Below are 20,326 nucleotides of genomic sequence, written 5' to 3' on the forward strand. Positions count from 1 at the left end.
ATATTCTTCGGAAAATTTATGTTGAAAATACAGCTTTTTAGCTTCATCATTCTAATTGTTTTCCTCTTCTCTCATAATGGCCTTCTCCATCACCACGGCCTTCCTCCCCATAGTTAAAAGTGAAAAATTTCAGTTTATAAGATGGCAGGGAATCTATCTCTTGTATTTTAATAAAGATAAGCTGCATTGAAAGAAGATGCAATTTCTAATCTATTAACCTCCTTCTCAAATCATTTTTATAGAAGATGTAAACTATATTCTCTAAGGAAAGTTGTGTCCACTTATCTCAATTCTACCCACTCCTCAAGGAAAAATTCACATGTAGTGCCATCTCCTACAGGAAAGCTGAGTTGGATTTGATTTTTCTCTCCCTTTGAGTAGGACTGCAGTTGGCATATCTTCTGAGAGTCACTGTCACACGTGAGGGTAAAACTCCCCGTGGGGCAGGCTGGGGCGGGTCAGCATCTTACTTCACCTTCACCTGTCGCAGGTGCTAGAACCGAGTAAGGGCCCCAACACTGCAGGGAACGGACAGAGCACACAGAACGCCCCAGGCAATTTCATAACCGGAGAGGAGACACATGTGAATCACGCCATTCTGAAATAGTCATAAGAGCAAACAGAAAGACCCTACTTTTTTTTTTTAAAGATTTTATTTATTTATTTGACAGACAGAGATCACAAGTAGGCAGAGAGGCAGGCAGAGAGAGGGGGAAGCAGCCTCCCTGTTGAGCAGAAAGCCTGATGCAGGGTTTGATCCCAGGACCCTGAGATCATGACCTGAACCGAAGGCAGAGGCTCAACCCACTGAGCTACCAAGGTGCCCCAAGACCCTACTTAAAAAAAAAAAAAAAAAATCAAATAAAAGAGTGTAAATAGCATTAATCCATATTGAGCCATGCTGGCACTGTTGATAAATAAAAATATCAATTTCACTCGGGAACTTATCTAGGGATCTTCTAAGACAGAGTAATGGTGAAAAAAAAAAAAAGCAAAGCAAAGGAAAAGCAAATGCAAGAATTAAGCTGGGAATATCAGTGTTCATTTCCCCCGCTATTTATACGCAAAGCTCCTTTCAGGGCCTATCAAGGACAAGTTTATCCTCATGGCCTGCCCTCCGTCGGCCACAATCCTACCATCGCCCCTTACCTAACCTGAGATGCCACCATTAGAACCCGACTTTGGGTGCTGGACTGAGCGCTAGCCTGGGGTGAGGCAGAGATGAACTATTTGCTTTACGGTATTCACGCTATAACTTCTTCTTTTGGTACTGGGTGCATTTCATAAAAGAAAAAAGTAATAAAGGACGTTCCGCGTTCCCAGAAACAGAAGACTGTGAAGAGATTCTTTTGAACCTTCAGAAACCTTGCAGTGGGTCTGCAGTGAGGGGCAGGGATGCCAGGAGGGCAAAAGGTTGAATGATCACGTGTGAATGAGGCCGCGACACGGAATGAAAGCAGGCGCCTAACGGCTGAACAGCCACTGAGAGATGATTGCTCCGTGGGTATTTGATGACTACCAAGTAAACAGTAAAGGGCTGACTGGGCAGGTCACTGTCAAATCAGGTCAGACAGATTCAGGAACGCACAGAGCAATGATGAGCATGGGCCAGGAGCAGCGTGCCCCGCTGAAATGTGCCGGTGGAGTCACAGGCCGGATATTCACAAATTCTAGGTATCGGGGAGAATTCCGAGCACGGGTCTTGCTGCAATATTTCCCACGTTGCACACAAATGAATAAACAGTACTGAGATAACCTCTTATTTAAAATTAGTTAGCCCAGGGTTATGCTGAATCTTCCCCAATTCCAAACGCGGGTGGGACGCCCAGACTTAGAGCCTTGAACCAACTTTAAATGAACTTGCTTCAGTCTTCCTTGTGCATTTCCGATCGGCCCTTCTGACTCAGGCTGGGAGAAATATGGCAAAGCAATTTACAGGCATCCATTCTATTATCTGCTGCACATTAATAACGTGCTACACGTAAGCACTTAACTGTAGTGGGCTCGTGAGAATTGATTTGACAGCCTACCTACACCACAAGGTAGAGAAACTAACCTGGCAGGAGAAAAAAAAATTATTTGAAAATCAGAGCGTAATGTGTCTTCTATTGGTTTAGAGCTGATTTAATAAACTATTTTAAATAATAAACAAACAGTACTCCAGACTTTGCTGTCACAATTTATGTCCCAGATGTAACGGGCATTTTACAACAATGAAAGCTATTTGCACCTAGCTGAAAATCGCTTCAAGATCAGACGCGAGCTTCCAATTTAGAGCAAAGGTTATTCTTTAAAAAAATTACCAGATACTTATCTGGCAACCTGAGGTATTGAAAGGACCCTGCGAAATTCCATTAGTCAGGTTTACAAATTCTGTGGAGTCGTGTATTAAATATCCCAACCTGTTTCCCAGGTGTAAGTGATCCCTCGTGGTTGAGAACCGCCTGTATGGTTGTCAGGCTGGTCGCAGAGGACAGAAGCAGAATCAGAGGATGAAGGACCCGCCAGGATGAGAGATGAGATGGGGGGACACACATAGACTGAGCCTTAGGAGAAAATGGCCTTAGTGACAGCACCCCCGTGGCCTTAGCTTGCCCTTCCCTGTCCCACTTCCAGTTACCTGTGTTAACCCCTCCCGTGAAGATCCACGCTCCGGTGGTCATGGCTGCTTTGATGAGCCCCTTCCCGAAGACTTGCTTGAGTTTTGGCTGCAGTTCGAAGTTCTGCAGGCCCCCGTGCACGGAGATGAGAAGCTTGGGAAGCTCCAGCTGCCATTCCTTGGTCATCAGGTGCAGAAGGAGATCAGGTTTTGTGTCGAAGGACACTCGCACGTACTGGAAGAAGAAGGGCCACCGGTTAGGGAGACAGGGCAGGGCTGCCTGGGTTGGCAGGGGTTCGGGGAGGGGGTGTGTGGGGGTGTGTGTGTTGCTGCTTAGCTTTACTGATTGCAACAACGTGTCCAGTACTTGAAGAAAACCTCTCATGTGAAATCTGACTTTTGAAAAAAGGCAAATCATTTTCTTCACCAAGAGAGTCTTTGATGAAGGGATTCATTGCTTTTAAAGGTTTTCTTAAAATTGTGATTTATTACGAACTTTAAAATGGTTCGATTTTCTAAAAGTTACATTTCTAAAACGTAACTTTCCCCAGTTACACCGACTGGGCCTAGACATCACTGGTTTCTGTGACCCTGATAGTCTGAGCGGTTTGGAAAAATTCTGCAGTTCTACCTAATCTAAGGAGAATTTTAAAACATGGTAACAGATGATTACATTTATTTAATCTATAATACTGCACACTAAATATTTCTTTTTTTAAAGATTTTATTTATTTATTTGACAGAGAGAAATCACAAGTAAGCACGGAAGCAGGCAGAGAGAGGAGGGAAGCAGGCTCCTTGACGAGCAGAGAGCCTGATGTGGGGCTCGATCCTAGGACCTTGGGATCATGACCTGAGCCGAAAGCAGAGGCTTTAACCCATGGAGCCACCCAGGCGCCCCTGCACACTAAATATTTCTTAAAGAAGACAAATGACAAAAGGCATGCCAATCATTTTTATAGAATAATACAAAAAATTAAAGCGTATATCAGATTTCAAGGTATTAGCAGATGCATCTAGAAATAAGTATACTAAGTATATGTAAATGAAATGCTATAAATACATACAAAGATAAGCATGTATATAAGCACATACATACTCATTTAGGTCTCATTTTAATTATATAAAGACTTTCACCTTTAGGTGGAAACAACTGAAATATTGGGCAAATATATCCGAAAGCCTTCTGAAATGCTTTGCTGAGCAGGCATGAAAAGAGCCAATATTCAGATTCCCAAACAAAGTAGAAGCTGGAACCTCAGGAAACAAGGAAGGACTAAAGCAGGCTTTGGACCTGAGAGTTTCTCCTAAACCCTGGCAGATGCGGGAACCTGCTTTACCAGCTTTATGCAGTATGGACAAGTTTAACGGGGAAACGCCATGTAAGCTGGGATACTTCAAAGGGCTCCATTCTCAAGTGTAAGGAAGAAACAGGTGAGCAGAAGTCTGATGTACAGAAGAGAGCAAGAAAACCTGCCTGCTTCTACCTTGGTTCTGAGTGGAAGGGGAAAAAAATTCCCCTCTGATTATTTATAAACCAGGGGGCCCTCACGAAGGCTTTGATCCACATTCACACTATTAGTGTGGCTTGAAAAATACCAGAGTATTTGATTTTAAATGGATCTGGCTGGGTAATGGCTCCGGATACTCAGCAGAAACACATGCAAAATCCCCTGTGGAGGAATGAGTCCTCAATCCAGAGCTTGCAGAGTATCCGCAGGAAAATAAACATTTCATAGTAAAAAAAATAAAATAAAATCACGTCTCGCATAAGGAAGTACAGCAATATGTTGGCAAGACCGAAAGAAATAACGGGTAGCAGAATAAGACCCTCAAAGATATTGAAATATTCAGAGATTACAAAATAGCTATATTTAATATGTTAAAAACACACATGAGATTATTGAATGTATCAATAAAGAACAACAGACTATAGGGAATGGCCAATCCTTTTGAAAAAGAATCAAAAGCAATGCTGAGAAATAAAAACGTAATAATTTAAAGAAAAATACGATAGAAAAATTAAGCTACAGATTAGACACACTAACGATAGATCCAGAGAAATTGACCAGATGCAGCCTACAGAGACAAAGGAATGAAAAACAGAAGCGAAATTGAAAACCTTGGAGGAGATGATCTGCGTTCTAGATGGAACTAAAAGAAATAATGGGCAAGAAGCAATACTCAAAAAGACGCTGGCTGGCAATTTCCTAGAAATGTTGAATGATACAGATTCTCAAATCCAGGAACACCCATGAATCCCAAGCAGGATAAATTAAAAAAAAAAAACAACACCACTCAGAGACACCTCATAGAGAACACCAAAGGGAGGGAAATTTTAAAAACCTTCAAAATCTCCTAGAAAATAAGACAAATCACCTACAAAGAAACCTGCTGTAAAAAAGAAGGTCTATTCCTCAACAGCAAAAATGGGTACTACAAGCCAGTGTCTTCAATGTGCCAAGAGGAATTATCTGTCAGTGTAAAATTCTACATTCAGCGAAAATATCTTCCAAAGATGAGAGCAAATTATAGACACTTTCAGACTACCCAAACAGAATTTATCTCTAGCAGACTTCCCTGAAGGAAATTTTAAAATATATACAGCAGGGAGAAATTGCACAATCCCGAGTGGATGATCTGGGATACAAGGAAGAATCATTAACGAAGAAATTAGCAAATACGTGGCAAATCTAAAAAAAGCACTGGGCGTAGAATATAAAATGATGATACAGTCTAATTTACGGTAGAAAGGGCTAGAACTACAGCACTGGACAACACCACATATAATTGGGTGGAAGTTATCAGCATGAAAGCATGCTAAAGTCTATATGCTGTGTGGGAGAGGAGAGAAGGGTACTGATAAACTTCGGAATTTGTTAAGTATTAATGTTGAAGTAGCACAACCACAGAAAGGACAGAATGACGTGTAATCGTGCAAACATACGCTTTTGGATGTACACACAAATGAGGTTATGCTGGAGGTGACAATTTATTGCAATATTTTTGGACCTAGGAGACCCTATGGTTGCAAAAACCTCAGAAATTATGTCAATTCTTTTGTTAAAATGCACTTTAAATATATTTAGCTGGAATGTGAAGCCAAGTAGCAGAAAAAATGAACACAGCCTGACAACATAAACTGCATCATCAAGAAATACCAAAGAGCTAACGTTTCCTACACACATAGACCAGAAATCTAAAGAGGTGTTGGAATCTAATAAGCTAATTCTCTATTAAATTAATCTACGCAGCAACAATCAATTCCAGAATGGAAAGGGTAAGTGTCGGCAATTTTAGCTAAGTACATTATACCAACAGAATAATAGTAGAAGTGGCATATTTTGCACACAAACTTTCCTGCAGAGGGCAAGATCTTTCTGATACACATCCACAGAGATTTTCAATAATGATGTGTGTTTTCACGCCGCGCAAAGAGTCTTGGGGCTGAAGAGTGGGCACAGCCGTCGTGGAAGCAAGGACAGTGTTTCTTCAATAAAGGTATGCTATCACCTCTATTGTTATATTTATGAACTCACTGAGTGACCCTAAGGAAAACCTTGGATAACAGATGCTATAAGATGAAAGAATAAAATCTTTTCTTTGCCTGTATACCGCATCTACGCCATTTGAGTAGTTAAAATTCGGCGGCCCTGCTGGATTGAATTTATGTCATGTTGACTAATTCTGAAAAGGGGTATTTAGTGAAATAAATTGGGGCTGGGACTCCCAAGGCTTCCAAACCATACAAACCCAAAATGCTTAGTGTAGGAGATGGTTAAAAAAAAAAAAAATTGCTTCCTAAGTTACTGTTCTCTTCTTTACCCTCTTTTGCCTTCAAAAAAGAAAAACAGAACCCCAGGAAAGTGACAAAAAAAAAAAAAAAAAAAAAAAAAACCTACTGAATTTGTTAAAATTCCTTTTGAAGCAGCCTAGTTTCTTTTTCCTAGTTAAGAGAACCTTGCTTGTGATCACAGAAGTCTTGTTACTCTGAGTGCTCTACTAGGGAATGAATGACCTTGGGTCACCTTGTCCCCAGCTCTGTCTTATAGATGGGGAAACAGAGGCACTTGCTCTCCAGTCTGTGTAAGGTCATACTGCTGGCAGGCCCTCTTCATATATTTTTTTCTGCTCTCAATTTCTTAATTCTACTAAGAACCACCCCTCCCAAACCCCAAACCAAGACCTTTTTGTATTTACTGTGCCCCAGCACATGTATTATCATGATTCCCCCCAGTAATGAGGAGGTTGGTATCAGCCACATTTCACTGCTGGGGGACAGAAACGATCCATCAGGTTCTCAAGTTCAACTGACAGTTAGTGGTAATGACAGGGTCCATAGCCCAGGTTTGCTGACTCTAGAGTCCTTGCTCTTGACTTCAAACTAAAAACGCCCCTCCCTTCTTCTCCTTTTCTTTCGCCTAGAAGCAGTCTCAAAGTTCTAATGATCCAGCAGCCTCCAACAGGCTTCTCAACCCCATGCCCTCACCAAGACATCAACAGAGTTCTTTCTCCAACTCCTTTTTGATCCCACTGTTTCTCAGTTCAAAGTGCTAACAATATATGTATACTCTCACACTGCCTGTCCTGGTCCTCCCCACTTCGGCCTGACCCCACCTAGAGGTGTTTCCCCACTTCTCTCTGCGTTTGGCTAATGTTGTTCCCTAAGTCCTAGAATACCCAGTTCACCCCTATCTTGTCTACAGAAATCATTCTCCTCTATCAAAGGCTTTACGTGACTTCCCCTGAGAATGCAAGCTCTTATCGATGCAGCATAGCTCTCCACCTAACCCAACTGGATTGTTTTACCCGGTTGTTTCTTGCACTTGTCCGTTTTATCTGCCCAGGTTGCAAGATATTTGAGAGCAGGGACCATGTTTGACCTGACCATGATTTTTGATAAAACTTCCATATTGGCCATGAAGTAGTCAATCTTAGAAATGGAAGGGAACTTAGAAGTATCTTAGCAATCATGGGAACTAGAAATCATTGGGTTCAATTCTTCTGCTTCACAGGGAAGGACAGTGAGAGCCAGAGAAAGTGAGTGACTGGGACCTCCGAGCTAGCCATCTAATAATCAACCACTCCTCTAGTTCATGATTAAAACCAATGCTGCTGCAGAAACTCTTGGTGGAGCTGTGCCTCTCAGAATTTAATGTGCACAACTCTCCAGGGGACCTTGTCAAAAATAGAGCTTCTGGTCCGGTAGGGCTGGGGTGGGGCCTGTGGTTTTGCATTTCTGACTAGCTTCCCAGGGACCACGTGAGAAGCAAGGATCACAACTCTTCCCCAGACCAAAGATCCTAAGCGGTGTCTTGTGTTTCTCATCGTGCCAAAGGATAGAAAGATCACTCAATACTCTACATGAAACTCACAGGAACAGCATGAACGGGAGAGATACCAGAGGAATTATTCAGGCGACAATAAATAAGAAAACACAGCTATTTTCAGTGACCCAAATGATCGCCAATGACCTAATCCCCTGGAGAATAAGGGGCAAGATTTCTTTTTAAAGGAAGAATTTAAAGGAATCTATTAATCATTTTTGTTATTGTCATGGTTGAGTAACTCCAATGATTTGGGGGCTAAGGGGCTAATTAAAACAAAGGGATAAAATGACACTTAATGATGATCTGAAGATGTCAATCTTTAAAATTATGATTTTACACCCATAAAAAGCAGCTTAGTCGGGAACTCTCCAGGAGCTTATAATGTAACACAGCTAACTCATGCGCCAAATCAGCAGCTTCAAGGTCATCAACAGTTGTCTCCAGAGCAATTAATAAGTGGTCAATGTCATTGGAAATTAGGAGCTATTTGCACACCTTCTCTTGTGAAATGGGGGTGATCCCAACCACCTCACAGGACACCGTGAGGACTAAATTGTGGAAAATCACCTGGTATGACAGAAAAACCAATACATGAAAACTGAATGAAGGTTCCAAACACTCACCTTATAAATGGCTTCTGACTACAACAAATAAATTGCCTTTAACTCTTCAGCAGATGGGTTAAAGGAGCAGTTTGTTTCTCAGTTCTGAGTTATGTGGGGGCGTGACTGGTGCAGGTATTTATCTACCTGAAAGTACCTGTCAAGAGCAAAAATGCTCCTTTTGCCCTGGGCTGCCTAACCCATCCTTCGCCCACATGCCCTTAGTCGCTCACTGTATAATTTCTAGAGATAAATGGAGCTCAAATAAGTTGCCCAGGCCTAGCATAATCTCCTTTTCTATCATTAGCACCCCTGCCTGTAGCAGGAAGCGTGTGTGATGAGCTAATGACATCCAGACAGCACTTCCAGAAATTTCTATATAAAATAGGAGTTTGCTCTGGTTGAAATTGTCCTATTGTCCTATTGGATCTATAGGTGCTTTGGGGGCATATAGTGTGATTTTCACAAAGAACACGCATTTTGAGTTCTGAACCACAAACTTATGAATTAAATTTTGTGAGACTCTGAGAGAAAACTAGGGGCTTCCTTTGCTCCAGTGGCACAGGGCTTTGGTAGCTGAAGCCCGAGTTTTTATTCTGCCTGATGCTAAAGGTCTTTCTGGGTAGCAGGTGACTTCACTGAAGTTTTTTCTAAAGCTACTCTTCCTGCCAAGTCAGTAGAAATGTTACTATTCACTCATCAAAACAGGACTTGACTTTACCCATGGCCTCCCTCTGAACTAAACTTGGAGGTCATAGGTGCGTCAGAGACCAGACAATATGGTTCTGCCTTCGTAACACCCAGGGTGGGCAAAGGCTGGTGGGGTGTGTGTGTGTGTGTGTGTGTGTGTGTGTGTGTGTGTGTGAGGGATCGCCATTACAACTTAGGACAGGCTGGGGCTGTTTAATTAAAATATAATTAAAAATTCTGGACTGGATTGGAATTCTGAACTGGAGAGTTGGTGGCATAATTTGGCTGTGATGATGAATGAGTTACCTCTGTAGGCCTAAATTTTGACCCCGGTAACCTTGCACGGCTTTTTAAATGAAAATGTAAAAGAACCGCAGAATGATAAATCTGGCCACGCTCCTGGAAACAGTAAATCCTCTTCCTGGTCTTGTGACGCCATCTTTAATTCTGGGAAATTATCCATTGGGGTTGGTCAGTAGAGCTTGCTTGGAGGAGTGGTAAGACCACTGCAAACTATCTGAGCACTTATTTTGAATGCTTTTCTTCCAAGGCTGTAGGGGGACATTTGGCCCATTTTCCTTTCTGTTGAGAAATGTGATAAGCATCATTTCATTTTTTTTAATTCTTTGTAGCCACATCTTTAAATGGGTACTTTTAATTGAAGCTGGGGCCAAGGACGACGCGTTGGGTCAGACTGCTAGACGATTTTGCTGACACCAGCTTCCTAAGCCCCCGGGAGCTATGAGTTTTGCAGCAAGAGTTTCACACTGATGGTCGTTCCGTATATGTGAAAGTTCCCTAGAAGGAAAATACTCGGAGAGCAAATGTGTGGTGTCACTGGTTACCACATTCCTAGTTGCTGACCCACAAAACTTTGGAAGTGAAAAATGCCATTGCAATTTAGTCTACGTTGTTTTTGTGACTTCTCAGTGTTAAATACCAGGTACGTCCAGGTGATAGCTGCTGGCTGAGAAGTCAGAGCCAAAGGTTTAGAAATATCAAACTCCACTGAGCATATAAATAGGTCAGAGTAGGGGTACTCTCTATATTTTCTGCCAGAATTATTTAGCATAAAATATTCTAGAGGCAACGAGATGGGACTCTTCTAAAGCAAAACGTGTTTCCTGCAGGAAGGCTGGTTCTTTCCTTCCTTTCCTATAGGTCTGTGATCAGGTCCAGAAGTTTCAGTGATATATTCTAATTTTAATCTCTGTTTCAGAAAGCCCTCCCAAAGGTACTGCAAATTCAGTGGCCTGAAGATTAAAAGGTAGAAAGTAGAAATCAATGGAACAATTACCAAACCCCTCAAATACCTTACCATGCTTATGGAAAGCTGCCTAGTAAGCCAACGTCTAATGATTAGTTGTTTTGTTTGGTGAAACGGATTTCATTTAATTTCGTATTTGGTATGTTGTCAGTCAGTGATGAGTCCCAGATTAAATGTGCATAATTCAAAGACAGACAATTTTAAAAAAAAGTCAAATTCCATCCCAAAACGTTTGAAGAGCATACGATCATAGATGACGTGTTGCCAACGGACTCTCCACCCCCGGAAGCATCCTCCCACCCCAATCCTCCCACTGGCCATGCTCAGAGAATGAGGCTTTCACTCGAGCAGACTCAACAGTTAGAGCTTTAAGTGTGACAATGAGGCAGAGGAACAATTACCTAAATTATATAAAAAGCTGTAATCAGGGGCTCAACCTGATCTAATAAACAGTGAATACCAAGGGAAAACCTGAAGATAATTACATGAACGACTGGAGAGGTTTAAATACAAGCCCTTAATTAGGTTATACTTACCTGGCCCACAAGTCAGCTCAGCATTAATTGGAAGAGATGATTAGTAGCAAAGAAGATTCTGTACACTCGAGTCCTGCCCTGCCCTGTTTTCTAAAGAACCTACAGCCGTAGCCCCAGATAAAGAAGAGTCTTTGAGAGAGGGAGGGCCCAACGTCTGCTGCTGGGGCTACATCTCGCGACTGCCCTCTAAGTCAGTTTTTAAAAGGTTACCGAGAACTCATTCTACTAAGACAATGTCTAACCCAGAGCTTTAGTATCATCATCTTCTTCCTTGGTCCTCATAATCTCACATTTAGGAGGCACCTGCATGAACTGCCGGGTCCCCCAGTAGCCCAGGGATGGCACTTGGGGCATGCAATTTGGTAGGGCCTGACCTGGTGCCGACACCAGAAGGAAATGAGGATCCCTCACTCACTGTCAGCTGTGGGAGTGTCTCCTGCCTGGGTCCGGGTTTCTTTGTGAAGTGAGTGGGATGCTGGACCCAGGGCTACTGCACATTCCCAGGCTTGTCAAGCCTGGGAATTGAGGACAGGATACCACAAAGTGCTGGGAAAAGCTCAGAAAATGGCCCCATTAACCTAGGATGTAATTTTACAAAGACCTCCTCCTGCTCGTAGCTTTTGAGTTTAATTAACCTCATCAAATAACAGTAATTTTCTAATTCTACTGCAAAGTTTTCAAAACCCTTACAAGAGAGCTAGAATAGAATAGTAATTAGCTTCCCTTCAAAACATCTATTGTCGATACCAAGCATACAGGACAGAGAAGACACAGAACTGACGGCAAGTCCGGAGGGGCCCCGGTTCAAGAATTATCTATGTCATTAAATAACCGAGTAACTCTCGGAAAAGAATTTAACTTCTCTGGGCTCTGGTCGCCTCATCTATAAAACAGGTAGGGTGAGATCACTTAGTACTTTTTGAGCCCGGCTGAATAGAAAAACCTGGCTAATTTAAAAAAATACTTCAAATGCCCAGGCTCCAACCCAGACCAATGAAGGAGACTCTCTGGGAGTGATTCTTGGCCACGGGCATCTGTAGTAGCCCAAGGTCATTGTGATCCCACAAGCAGAGAGCCACGTCATGCTGTCCTTCCTAGGGGAAGACACACAGACATAATGTTTCCAAGCAGATTATGGTTTCCCCATGGCCCACCATATTTTAATAAAGATTCTCTTTTCTCCAACTGAACCTTCTACCAAACTCTGGTGGATTCTACCTCACAATGTGTCCAGACCACAGCGGCATTTTGAAGACCCAAATGCCTCATCTTGGGCTGTCTTGAAGGTAAAAATTAATGTTATGTATATAATTAAAAAAAATAAAAGTCAAAATTGATCTGCCCTCTAGAAGTTTTTTGCCCACTTTGCTAAAAGTCATCTCAACTTTCAAATACTCTTGTCAGGAACATGGATCAAAGACACCAAGTTAGCTGACCTGTTTCCCTTCAATCATGGTGAACACTTAGCCACGCCTTCCCCATCTGAAGACTGACTGACATTCTTTAACAGACAGTAGTTGCTGATTTTTCCCTTTGTCCAAACTGCATGCCAGTTCGTTGGGGAGGGCAAGAAGTAAGGAAGGCCCGCGTTGGCACCATCCTGCCTGATAAAGCCAGACATCTGACCTCTTGTCAGCCCCGCCCCTAGGTCTAGACAGGAGAATCAGAATAACTCAAGGCTGGGTATTCAAAGTGGACAAAATGTTCATTGTCTCTGGATAGGAGGGACTCTCACTCACTAAATATTTGGTTGTATGAAGAAAAAAAAAAGTAGAAGAAGAAAAGAAAGAAAGAAAACTGGTCCTTGTTTGGCTGATAAGACTCTGAAAGAAAGGTTTCTCCTCAGGGAGTCTGCTAGGAGACCATCAAGGACACGCAAGACCTATTGTGAGGGCTGGCTTCATGGTCACACTGCTCAGAAAGGCAGTGCTTAGTCTAATGCTCTGCACCTGCTACCCTGAGGTCCTTAACAGTTTTATCCTTGAATCTGTGTTTTGTACGTGAAGTCTGATGGGACGGGAGAGCATGTGCAGAGGGCTTGGGACCTCAGCTCACACGTGGTCCATGGTCCCACATCCTACCCCCTCCTGCTGCCTCCCTGGGACAGGGGATCTCAGTCACCAGCTCCCACCTCCAATGTCCCTGCTGGTCCAGCCTCCCCATCCCAATGTCACCTGGGGCAGCAAAGGGGTTTGTGCTCCATCACTGATTGGGACCTGAGCACTGGCGAGGACAGGGGCAGGGTTGGGCGTACTCCCTGTAGCATTTAAGGACAGAGAAGGAAGTAGCTGTCTCCACTTTAGGCTGCCCAGGCCGTGGTGTGTTTCCTAGGTGACTTGCTGGAAGGTCTCACCCACACCAGATCCCGAGCAGGTCCCACGACAGAGACAGCCATTCCCTGGATCGTTGCCTGTCTATGTGAGTTGGGGTTGTCAGCCATGGAAATAAAAGAAGATTGCTTTCCGTGCCCCAGCTGGGGGCCTACATTTTCATTTTACACTGGGATCTACAATCCTGTAGCTGACCTTTTCTGACCTGATGGCTGACCGATAGTTCTGGGTGTCACAGAGCTATGTGGGGCTTGGGGAGGGCTATGGGAGTTCAACGTCATACATATTCACACTCCCAGAGCAGAGCAGAAGAGTTGTCTCTTCAAGTTTTTCTTCTACTGCCAAATGTCATAATATACACATATCATGTATCAGCTGTGCGACATGCGGCACAAAGCTCGCGGGCACCATTCAAGCACCCTATGATGTCACTGGGTAGACCACTCCACGATGATCACCGTCTACTAACCCACTTCCTCATCTGTGGCCTGTTCTCTCATCTGGGGGGGCACACGTCATTCTCAGCATTATCATAGTCTCATCTCCAGCCAAGAACTTTGGCCCCTCATGGATCCATTTCCATCCCTTGGCTTTCTTTTCTTTTCTTTCTTTTTTTTGCAGCACTTTTCTTAAAGGATGAACTTAGATGGCTTTTAATTAATGCACGGGTCTAGAGGATCCCCAGTGTATATGGTTCAATCCCATACTGTGAATGGGAACTGTGCTGAGCTGGGGACTTTAATGGCTTTGTGTAGGGGAATACATACCCTGGGTGGATGGGGACATTGCCAAATTTCCACTGCCCTTGGTTTTGTAGAGGCCAAGACTAACTACCTCCCCCCACAGGCCACCTTTTCCCCCAGGCCTTACTGGGAGCTGCACATGGCACCCTTTCCTTCCCAATACTCTGCTCAAAATTGTTCTTACTCTAATGTATAGCTCTGGACTGATTTTCATAGGGAAAAATGATGAGAATAACTCAGTCAGTCATTCATGGGGAAGAAAACTGTAGGAGTGGGGGAATAGAGGGAAAGGGGAGGAGAGATGAGAGGGGAGAGAGGTGGCTTTTTCCCCATTTTTAGTCTGTGACTAGTATAAAGTGACTTCCCTTGCATTTTGCAGTATGCTGCTCTAAGCAAAATTTCCTCTCCAAACTCGGAAAGCTTCCCGGTGTGCCTGAGAGCAGCCACTGGTCCGCCCTCAACTAACTCTCTCTGATAGAGGCAAGCTTGTTGAAATAGAGCATTTCTAGAATTTCCAAAAACATATGGTGTACTGTTCTCCTGGAAAAAAATCTGTCGGCCAAGGAGGGAGAGTTTCATGATGAAAGCTGCAATTTAGAAGCAACAACTCTTAGAAGTAAAATTTATATTATTTCCTAAAGCCTCTGTTCCAAACAAAACGCTTTTCATATGGAGCTCTTCTCCTGAGCTCATTATTGGATACAGCTGCTTGGAGCAAAAGCGCTCGCTTTAGATGGCAAGATCTCTGGTAGGACAGTCTGGGATGATCATTTCTACCTTGAACTGAAAGAAATGCTAGTTACCGATAGAACAAAACAGAAACCTAAAGGTAAGAATTTTTTCTTTTTTTTTAACCGAAGGAGACAGAAAAACATGCCCTAAGGGATGAGACCCAGAGAGTAACAGTATAAACAGTGGGTCACTGTAGAAAGCTACTTGTTATTATTATTTATAACAACAGTCACTGTGTCCAGTAACCATACTAATTATTTAAAAAATCCTGGGAAGAAGCTTTTCTTCCTCCCATTCTACAGAGAAGAGCAGAGATGCACAAGGCCAAGGTTATCAGAGCCCTCTGCCCAGCTGGGATCGGGCAGACGTGGGATCAAGCCCAAAGGCTCCCTCCCTGGCTCTTTGCCTCTCCTTCGCAAAACGTGAGGAGGAACTTGGAAAGCCACCGAATGGGTTTCTGATTACCATGGCTTTGTTGGAATGGCCACCTCCTTGGAACTCAATGGTCCCAAAAGCATCCGTTGGGCTGAGCTGTGTGTGCTTGCTGATGGACCACTTCTCGGACTGGATGTCATTTCGGGAGAGGCGACTCTCATTTTTCTCATTCTGAAGAACGGAGATACTGGGAGTGAGGCCCACATGCTGGCCAATCAGACGCCCACAGCAACACCTGCAACAGAAGAGGTCAAGGTGAATCCCTTGTCTCTGCCATGATTGGAGCACCCACTTAGGACGACCCGCAGGAGACATCGACAGACCGTAGCCAGCCAGTTAGCTCTCTGGCAGCTCCGGCAGAATCCCATGACGTGGCTGTATGAGGCAAATAGTGAACTCAGGATTTACTTGCCCTAGGAATTTTCTTTTCTGGCCCTCCTCATTTTCCTTTAGCTGGAGAAGCTATAACACGCCTCCCGGCCTTCTCCACCCACCTTTCTCAGACCCTCCATATTGTTCAGGATCAGAACCTGTGAACAAAAGCCCTACAGATTTTTCTACCTTTCACTCCTCCCATCTATCAAATCTTGCATGAAAGCCACTGCACAGCTTTGAGGGGAGAATTTTAACATGCACATTTAAATAAGGACTCTCACTTAATACGTGAGTCACAACCTAACTTGTCTTTCCCCAACTGACATTCACTGTCAAATGTCCAATTCTGGGAATAAAAACCTACAGCCTGAGTGTTCCCAAACAAACAATGAAAATATTATTCACAAGATATTTGAAAACAAAATTCAATCTTCACATTATGGAAACAGCCTTTATACTTTCCCACTAACACTATTAAAACGTTAGTAATAATACTGGTACATATCCTTCTGACTTGTACCACTATTACAACTGTTAGTAAAAATACTGACACACAGTTATCACTTATTAAATACTAATGATGATCACATTCATTTTATGAATAAAATATTGCAGTTTTGAAGGTTAGGATACAGACTGTATTTTAAATTGTGGGGCGCCTGGGTGGCTCAGTGGGTTAAAGCCTCTCCCTTCGGCTCAGGTCATGATCCCAGGGTCCTGGGATCGAGCCCCGCATCGGGCTCTCTGCTCAGCAGGGAATCTGCTTCCTCCCCTCTCTCTGCCTGCCTCTCTGCCTGCTTGTGATCTCTGTCTGTCAAATAAATAAATAACATCTTTAAATTGCTTGGTTATGTTGCTTTTCCATAAAGGCATTCCCAGACATTCATATTTACTGCATCCCAAATGCTTCTTACCTCATATGTTTTAAGGCAAAATGAGGGAGGTAAGGAGAATACTAAAGGTAAGGTAAGTAGGATACTAAAAACGTGCTCGGACAGGAATTTGCTGGTCAGCAGTCTAGTCAGTAATCTGCTAGGAGTCTTTTGTTTAAAAAGCTCTTTTTCATTATAGCAGAGAATGTTGGTACAAACCAAGCATTTTGATGAAATCCTTAGGAGAGAAAATCAGTAACCATACTAAAAATACATATAACCCACTTATAGACGGTGATTAATTCCTTCCCAACGGGGTATCTGTTATTTTGTACAGGCTCTTAGAGAATTAACCGCAGGCATGGTATATTATGTGGGGTATACATAGAAGATTGTTACAGAGAAGCCCAGCAAATATAAAAAATAAAAATCTTTGACATTGGTTCCCTTGCAATGGATAGTGATTACTATTGTAGTTCTGCTCCCGTAATTGCTACTCTGTGTTCTCACTTCATTATAGAAACAGCAAGATTACCTATGGGGGTCTTTGGTGCTGGGTATGATGTGGACACATTCTCTTTTATAAAATGCTCTTTCTATCCAGGATTTCTGAGCCTGAAAAAAAAAAAAAAGAAGGAGAAGAAAAAGGTGAACATAACCTTGACGTAATCTTGTTGGGGAAGCAAATTTTCATAATCATGTAATAGACTAGTATTTCATAAACCAAATCGAAATTGTGGTTACTTCACACATAAACGGTGCATATCACAAAATCAATTTCTCTCAGTCCCTGTTGATTAGGTTAACCTGGTAACACTGAGTCCAAGAAAATGACCACAATAAAAAAAATGTCAGTGATGGAACCATATACAAATTCTTGATGATTTCTGAAGGCAGAGAACAATGCTATTTACGGAGGAAATGAAAAACACAGAGCTACGGTATGTTTATATCCCCATACATAACAAATATTCAGGGGTGGAAGGAAATACATGTAAATCAGTATGAAGTTCTCATGGCTAACACTTCCATTTGATTTTCTTTGTGGAAAGAAAGAGAAACTGAGATGCCTGGGGCGTTCAGTCAGTTGAGTGTTCAGTTCTTGATTTTGGTTCAGGTCATGATCTCAGGGTCATGAGATCAAGCCCCACATTGGGCTCTGATCTTGTTGAGGAATCTGCTTGAGATTCTCTCTCTCCCTCTGTCCCTCCCTCCACCTCTCCAAAAAGAAAGAAAGAAAGAGAGAAAGAGAGAGAGAAAAGTGGTAAGAGAATTATAAAATTCAAGAGCTCTATTCCATCATGACATTTTTTTCAATAATTCTAATTAGCCATGCTTAAATGCTGGAGGAAATAAAGGAAATGGAAGCATAAGGAAGATAAATGTCTTCATCACAGTCCAGAACTTCACAAGTAATGCCTTTAGAAGGAAGGAAGATAGCACTCTTTCTTTTCCTTTCTTTTCTTTTTTAATTCCACATGTCTTTCAGCACAGAAAACACAGCTTCTTAGAATGGGCATTGTTGGGACTGTCCACCAGGAAGTCCAGGCACTGAGATTGCATTCCCAGAAGGATAAAGGAAGCTCCAGAAAACTATGCCATCTTTGTTCCAAAGCACAGTGTCCATCCCACAGCTCTTTACCTCTTCCTTTACCAGTTTTTGAAAAAGTAGAGGAGTTTCCCATGAGATCCTGTAAGCTACTCAGAAGATTCCTTTTCTAAGCATTTAAGACAGAAGTTGTTAAAGCCTCACGTAAAGTCATTTCCATATGGTATCATCTTTTCTTTAACACAGTATCAGGGCTAAATTTATACTCTTGAAATATACAGGGCCAAAGTGCAACTTCGTGGTTTATTTGGCCTCAGAGCCCACTGCTAACTGTTACAAGCCCCCATATGTTGGCTGTAATTGATACTGACTCCACCAAGGACCCAAACATCTATATAAACTGTGCCAAGGTCTAGTTTGCTCTCAATCCTTAGTCTCCCATCTCTCTCCTCTCTCCTGATGGAGGCTAGGCAAGCATACAGCACAGAAGGCAGGAGTTATCTCATATGACAAACAACATTGTAAAAGTAGCAACGTGGGGGATGCGTGCATTTCTCAGTGTTTATACACTGTCCACACAAAGAGGAGCGCCCAGCCTCGAGAGCCCTGGGTCCAGGTGGCCCTCTGCACCCTCAAACCACAAAAGGTAACATTTGCAACTCTGTTTGTCAGCTGGGCATGAAGAAAGCCCCAGTGTCTCTTCACAAAGATTTTTCTTCTCAAATATATAGGAAAAGCAAGTGGCTGCATCTTTGCAACAGAAATGAGCCGAGCAGCGTAGATAACCAGGCTTTATCTTTGTGAAAAGCCTGTAAGTTAAACTATTCACAGGCTGTGATTTTTCCTAGACACTGAATACTTTCATTGATAACATCTCTTGGCAGAAAGATGGTAAAAATATTCCTCCCTGGACATTTGAAACCAACTTTCCCTACACCTCGGGGAGCAGGAAAGGTAGAAAGCACTTTCCTTTCTTCTTTGTGGCCCACTTTGGCGAGAATTCAGAAGGATCTTTTGGAGAAGCATCTGCAAATTTGGGGCAGTGCCAACCAATACTCCCCGAGAGAAAAAAGGCATGGCAGTATCACGGATAGAGCATGAGGTTTGCCATTAGAAACAGTGGCATGACTGGGACTCTACAGCATGGACAGAGTCACATAATTTTGGGGGTCCTCCGTTTTCCTCATCTATAAAATGGGCACAATAGTAATAGCTGACACACAAAGTTGTTACCATTATTATTTGGGCACTGTGTTTCACTTCAAGAAAAGGGACCAGTGCTGGCTTGGTTCTAGCACTGAAAGTTCAGATGTAGATTCAGAGAAGAGCTCTATGAACCTGCTCTCACAGTCTTGACCTAGTTTGATTTCTCTTTGTTTTGGGGATCAGAGGCTCTGAGAAGGCCTAGTTGGCCACAAAAAAATGGAATACAGAAAAGTTATTTAACTTCCCTGAGTCTTTTCTATTAACATGAGGATAATCTAGCCACCTCAGAACACTGTCGTATTTACCAAAGCACATGATTCAGGGAGAGCACCTGGGACTCAGGAGCCACTCAATATTTAACATTTACGAAGGGCTCCTCTTGTGCCTGGAAATATGCCATATATGTATTATCTCCATGGGTCCTCATAAGGACCCCATGAGGGAAATTCTACTTTTATATCCGGTCTACCATTGAAGGAGTTGAGGCAGAGAGATGCAGCAAGGACATTTTAAAGCCAGAGTTTGAGCTTGTGCAGTTTGACTAGAGTTCACACACTTACCCACTCTGCTAATCTGCCTTTCCTAATTATATATTATTGATATTAAATACCCTTGATCTGGGCAATACCATCTGGGCATGCTTGGGATTGCCTTGGTTTTTAGACAGAGTTGGACTCCTAGAGGCATGCCTTAAACCCAGCATATACTAGCACCTTTCTCTCCTCTTTCCCCTGCTCTGTCCCCACGTGTGGAGTAATACATACTCTACTCTGAGTTCTACCTCTCTCCTTAGGATAAAGGATTGGGGTGGGACATTAGGAAGACATTGTAATAGGAGCAAGAAGTAAAAGGGGGGGGGGTCATTATAACAGCTCTAACAAAGAAAGGTGATTCCAACAGGATTCCTAACTTGAGAATCTAGAGGACCATGACATAAGAATTAGACTTTCCAAGGACACCTTGATTATTTGTCTCACTCATGGATCCCAGTTTCAACTTGGAAGGCCCTAGAAGTTTTACTCAGAATTACTACACAGAGAAATTGCCAACTGGTTAGTTT

At 42.8% G+C, this 20,326-nt stretch overlaps 1 protein-coding gene across 18 annotated transcripts in view; it reads right to left on the reverse strand.

The window, feature by feature from the left end:
- Positions 1-20,326, reverse strand: part of LOC116873011 (transient receptor potential cation channel subfamily M member 3) — a 484,792-nt gene that overhangs the window by 230,433 nt on the left and 234,033 nt on the right. For all 18 annotated transcript variants that reach the window (XM_032866614.1, XM_032866613.1, XM_032866612.1 and 15 more), the window contains exons 2-4: positions 17,047-17,126; positions 15,295-15,499; positions 2,621-2,834 (exon numbers count right to left, since the gene is read on the reverse strand). In XM_032866614.1, the coding sequence (XP_032722505.1) occupies positions 2,621-2,834; positions 15,295-15,499; positions 17,047-17,126 (499 nt within the window). The remainder of the gene's footprint in view (positions 1-2,620; positions 2,835-15,294; positions 15,500-17,046; positions 17,127-20,326) is intronic.

Source organism: Lontra canadensis, unplaced genomic scaffold (assembly GCF_010015895.1).
Source record: "Lontra canadensis isolate GAN:19392208 unplaced genomic scaffold, GSC_riverotter_1.0 scaffold31, whole genome shotgun sequence".
NCBI lineage: Eukaryota > Metazoa > Chordata > Mammalia > Carnivora > Mustelidae > Lontra > Lontra canadensis.